Here is a 4723-nt window from a genome sequence, read left to right as displayed (position 1 = left end):
ATATTTCTTAAAATACTCAAGACACGTACTACTTCTATTTCAGGTAAAGCAAGACACCTGTGTATGGCTGACGAGCGCATTACAACTCTAGACCATGCCACATACATAGGATAGTTGCAATTATTTTCTTAGACATAAGTTAGAATAGGATGTATTTAATTTAAATGTTTATTTACTTCATTTAATATTTCGTTGTGTCGTTTTAAAGATGTTTTGAACACGTACGTCCATGACAGTGTTTTAACATGAAGTTTATGTCTTATAAATAAGTTTAAACATTTATTTCTGCATAGAAATGATTACGATATGATGATAATAACGACACTAGATAATTTGAAATCTAGGATCGTTCCAATTTAAGTTTGATCAATAATTGAGTAGCCATGAAATAACCTTAATAAGATTCAAAAATTATAAAAAAAAAAAAAAAAAAAAAAACTCAAATCTTTGAGCATAATAGTATGATATTATCCACATAATTTCTAGTGGCTTTGCTTTCGACTTTTCAAAAGACCTCATTCTAATGGAGATAATATTATTTTATTATAAACCCATAATCATTCCATAGCCTATGTGGACAGTAACAGTTTCATATATATATATATGTAAAGATATTTTAATTTTTTTTTTAAAAAAAAGGTTTTAATTTATAAAAGTTTTGAAATATTATAGTATTTTTCTTAATTTAGGGAAGTATGAGACACGAGGGATGAGAAGTTACTTGTTCAATTGGTCCACGAAATTTCTACGATCGGTTGAATGGGTGATCCATACAGCGAAGTTCATGCGGGAGAGGATGAGATGAGAACGACCTGGTGGCGGCCTCCTAGATTCCATGGAAACTCATAAAACTTACCTAAATATTTTGGATATTTTTGGAGGTCAGAATCTTGAAATCATGGCGGTATGATGTCAACATCCTTTCTGTCTCTTTCTCTTTCTCCTTCTGTGGAATCTTCCACCTGCTTTTTTATGCTTCTCTTCTGCCATGCCATACGACACCGCAGACTTCTTCTTCCAAATTCATATGCGCAGAGGAGAGGGGAGGAGAAGAATGGATTCGGCTGCTGTTTGGGCGGTAGGGATGGACTTCGACCCGGAGATTGATCGTTTGCCGATTGACCTACTCGCTCATATTTTTGCCATGATCACGTCCTTCACCGATTTGGCTCAGTAATTCATGTTAATTTTTTGGTTTTCTTTATGAATCTCTTTTCTTCAATTGCTTTTGTTCTTGTTCCTAATTTTGGGGGTTTCTGCGGAAAATTTTCCGGAAAAACGCAGGGCGTGCGGCGTTTGTCGGAAATGGAAGGAAGGAGTTAAACTCTCTCTTGGTAGGAAGGAGAGTTTGAGCTTTGCTGGTTGGAAGATGGATGATGACTCCACTGCTCGCCTTATTCGCCATGCCTACAGTCTTCGAGACCTCGACATGTAATCCCTCTCTCTCTCTCTCTCTAGAATGATCAAAAGAGTTTTTCAAAATCGCAGGATAATCAATTCAATCGGCTTTCTGTTTCCATTGTCTGTTTATCATTAATCAGGCAATTTGATTATGAACCACATAAACAGAGGTTTCTCTTGAGATTGGAGTCTTCGAAAATGAAATGCTGGAGAAAGTTCTCTAAAATTGTTTTTATAAAGCTTTGTTAGATTCTTGATGGTTATGGTTATGGCTATGGCTGCCTTCGTTGTTGTAGTGTCTAGTCAAGCAAAGTTCTAGCCCATGATTCTGTTGTAATTTGTACTTTTTCAGCTCAAGAAGCCGTTGGGGTTGCCAAATAACAGACCATGGATTGCACCAAATCTCTCTTGCAAGCTGCATTCCCAACCTCACGTCCATTTCGCTATGGGGCATGGCAGGGATCACCGACAAGGGGGTTGTGCAGCTGGTATCATATTATCTTATCTTTACTCCAAACATGCCTGCATAAATAGCCCTTCAAATTGGCCTCAATCTGTGAATCAGAGTATGAGTTTAGGTGGAAATTGAGTAGGATATTTGTTGTTTCTATCTTCATTGATCTTTGCACCAATATGTTTTCAGTATTTCTTACTTATTTTGGATCTTCTAGTGTCTATCTTCGAAAAGTAAACAACAATTTAAGGAAATCATCCTGTCCTGAAGTTATTTCATGTTCTTCAGAGGAATTTAGGAGGCAGTTTTAGACAACATTTTGTATTCTCTCCTTCCTGAACCTTTTTGAAGGTCGAGGTTATTCTTAGGAATCATGGATCTCACAATAATATGATATTGTCCACTTTGAACATAAGCTCTTATAGCTTTACCTTGTGTTTCCCCAAAAGGTTTCATATCAATGGAGATGTATTCCTCACTTATAGACGCCATGATCATTCCCTAAATTAGCCAATGTAGGACTCCCTCTCAACCATCCTCAACCATTATTACCGTGCTAATTGCTTGTGTCTATAGGCTACCTCTCTTATCCGCTTCTCTACAAGGTTGACTTTCTTCTTCCTTCAGATTGGACCAAGTCTTTAGGTTGTTTAAGTAGGTTGGGCTAGGTTGTTAGGTTGATCTTTTGGAGTGATCTTCAATCAGGGTCCTCGCATCCACTTTCCACGTTCTGATGTCGTACATGGTTCATTAACATTTGTGCATTCGGTTGTGTTCCCAGATTTCGAGAGCCAACTCCTTGCAAAACCTGAATGTCGGTGGCACCTTTGTCACAGATGTCTCTATACTTGCAATTGCGGATAACTGTCCAAATTTGAAGGTGAACATTCTAAGAAACTCCTCTTCCATTGCAGTGCCTTTCTCGAGGTTTATGAACCATATAACACCATTCATGACATGCACAATCTTTAATCACTGCATTTCTTCCTTCCTTTCTGCAGAGCATTGTCCTGTGGAGCTGTCGCCATGTAACAGAGAGTGGACTTCTTATTCTTGTAAGTAAATGTCGAAAACTCGAGTCGATAAATGTCTGGGGAATGAGGGTACCTGTAGACTGCTTCATTGGTTTGGTGGCCATAAGTCCATCACTTCAAATAAAATCAAGAAGTCTGCTTCTAAATTCTATGTGGCCAGTCGTATGAAATATATGATCTCTAATATTGTATCCTGTAAAGCTTCCATTTTAAGCATGTCTTCATCCTTGTGTTTTTCCTTATTCTTCCACCCCCAATAAGCTGCCTATGGTTCTTCCAGTTCATCTAAAACTGAACTCTTTTCTCCTCAAGTAAATATAATAAGGGTATGTAAAAACTATGCTGTCTTATTTTGGGGCTAAATGTATTTGTATCCCTATGGTCCCATAAATACATTTCTTTGGTTCCTCAATCTTAAGATTTGCCCATAATTTCTTTAGATCCAACTAATTCTTTTAGTTGTTCAAGGTGTTCATATCAACATTTTACGTTTAGTATCGGTCATTTTCATAAAATTTTAGCCTTGTCTAACCTCTAAGTTGGTAATACATATACCTAAATCAGTTGAACTATACTCAAGTTATCAATTTATTGAACAATAACTTCGTTTCTTGTATATATATAGAAAGAACTATGTAAATGAAACTTTTTCCGTTGACATGGTACCTAAAGTCGGGTCGTTAAGTTGGTAACAGAAGAGGAAAAAAAGCAATTGTTGTGTAATAATAGAGAGACAGAGATGAAACTCCATAATAATAGAGATAGTAAAGAGAAGAAAATATGAAGGACAAATGGATTTCTTTTTAAGAGAATATATTTTATAGATAAGATGACATAATTCGGTTATAATTCAACGGATAAAATATTAATGTTTAATTTGAATAAATAAAGCTTTTTCTGTTCTCCAAAATTCTTGTCGAACCATTCTAAAAAATAAAGATACTTATCTTCTTGTCGAATAAAAATGACTAAGAAACAAATTCCATTTAAGGGAACAAACCATAGTAAACGCAAACCTCAATAAAATTGCTGAGTATCATAGACCAGCTTCAAAGCAAATATGATGTGGGGGAGCATTTTGCATACCTGAACTAGATCGTGTCGTATGCGGAGCCTATTTTGGATTTTGAGAATTGAACAGAGGCGGTAAAGTTACCGCTTATTGGGGCAGTGTTAGGTGTTGGAATACTCTTGCAAGGACTAGGAGGAGCTCCTGTTCTCGAAAAATGAGTATTTTAGAAGAATATCGTTAACTAAAATGACATTGATAGAAACTTTCCAGAATCAGAATTCACTGTACCAAACCATCAAACAAACTAAACACCAAACCATCAAACAAACTAAACATCTTAAGATAATGTTGGTAGCAATAGAGAAATTTGATAGGATTTTTTAAGAGAAAAGAACTTTGTATTATTAGAAATGACACCTGATTAAATTCTACCGTGATTTATATATTAACCTGATGCATGTAACTAAAAATGCATGTACTAATTTATTATCAATTAATGAATCTTTATGTACAAGTATCTACTTGCACACTTACAAGTGACTCTTCGACACCTTCTCTTAAATTGAATTCTATAAAAATATTTTAGACTTCACTGTGTCTTCTTAAACTACATCTTGGATACTGCACATCACCATCTTTCTTCTAAGCTTCTCAAACCATAGTTGTTTCAAGAGTTTTGTGAACTGGTTTTTGTTTCAAGAGTTTTGTGAACTAGTTTGCGATCGACTGATCACTTCTGCAAAATTTGAGGTCTTCTTCACACGAACCACATAAGAAATGAAACCGAACATCAATGTGCTTACTACTTCTATACAACATAAA

At 35.7% G+C, this 4723-nt stretch overlaps 1 protein-coding gene across 2 annotated transcripts; it reads left to right on the top strand.

Annotated features, from left to right (window-relative positions):
• Positions 1 to 725: 725 nt before the first annotated feature.
• LOC111777351 (F-box protein At5g67140) lies at positions 726 to 3301 on the top strand. 2 transcript variants are annotated; one of them, XM_023656902.2, is made up of 6 exons: positions 726 to 904; positions 1008 to 1173; positions 1285 to 1431; positions 1754 to 1889; positions 2637 to 2735; positions 2857 to 3301. In XM_023656902.2, exons 2-6 carry the CDS (start codon positions 1028 to 1030, stop codon positions 3055 to 3057), a joined length of 729 nt encoding a protein of 242 aa, XP_023512670.2. In that variant the 5' UTR covers positions 726 to 904; positions 1008 to 1027; the 3' UTR covers positions 3058 to 3301. The 2 variants fall into 2 exon arrangements, with proteins under 2 accessions (XP_023512670.2, XP_023512668.2); XM_023656900.2 differs by having other exon boundaries at positions 727 to 1173.
• Positions 3302 to 4723: the final 1422 nt, after the last annotated feature.

The sequence above is a fragment of the Cucurbita pepo genome, chromosome 16 (assembly GCF_057944985.1).
Source record: "Cucurbita pepo subsp. pepo isolate OVF chromosome 16, ASM5794498v1, whole genome shotgun sequence".
Taxonomy (NCBI): domain Eukaryota; kingdom Viridiplantae; phylum Streptophyta; class Magnoliopsida; order Cucurbitales; family Cucurbitaceae; genus Cucurbita; species Cucurbita pepo.
The sequence above is the reverse complement of the archived record's forward strand: the minus strand, read 5'-3'. Positions and strand labels throughout refer to the sequence as shown.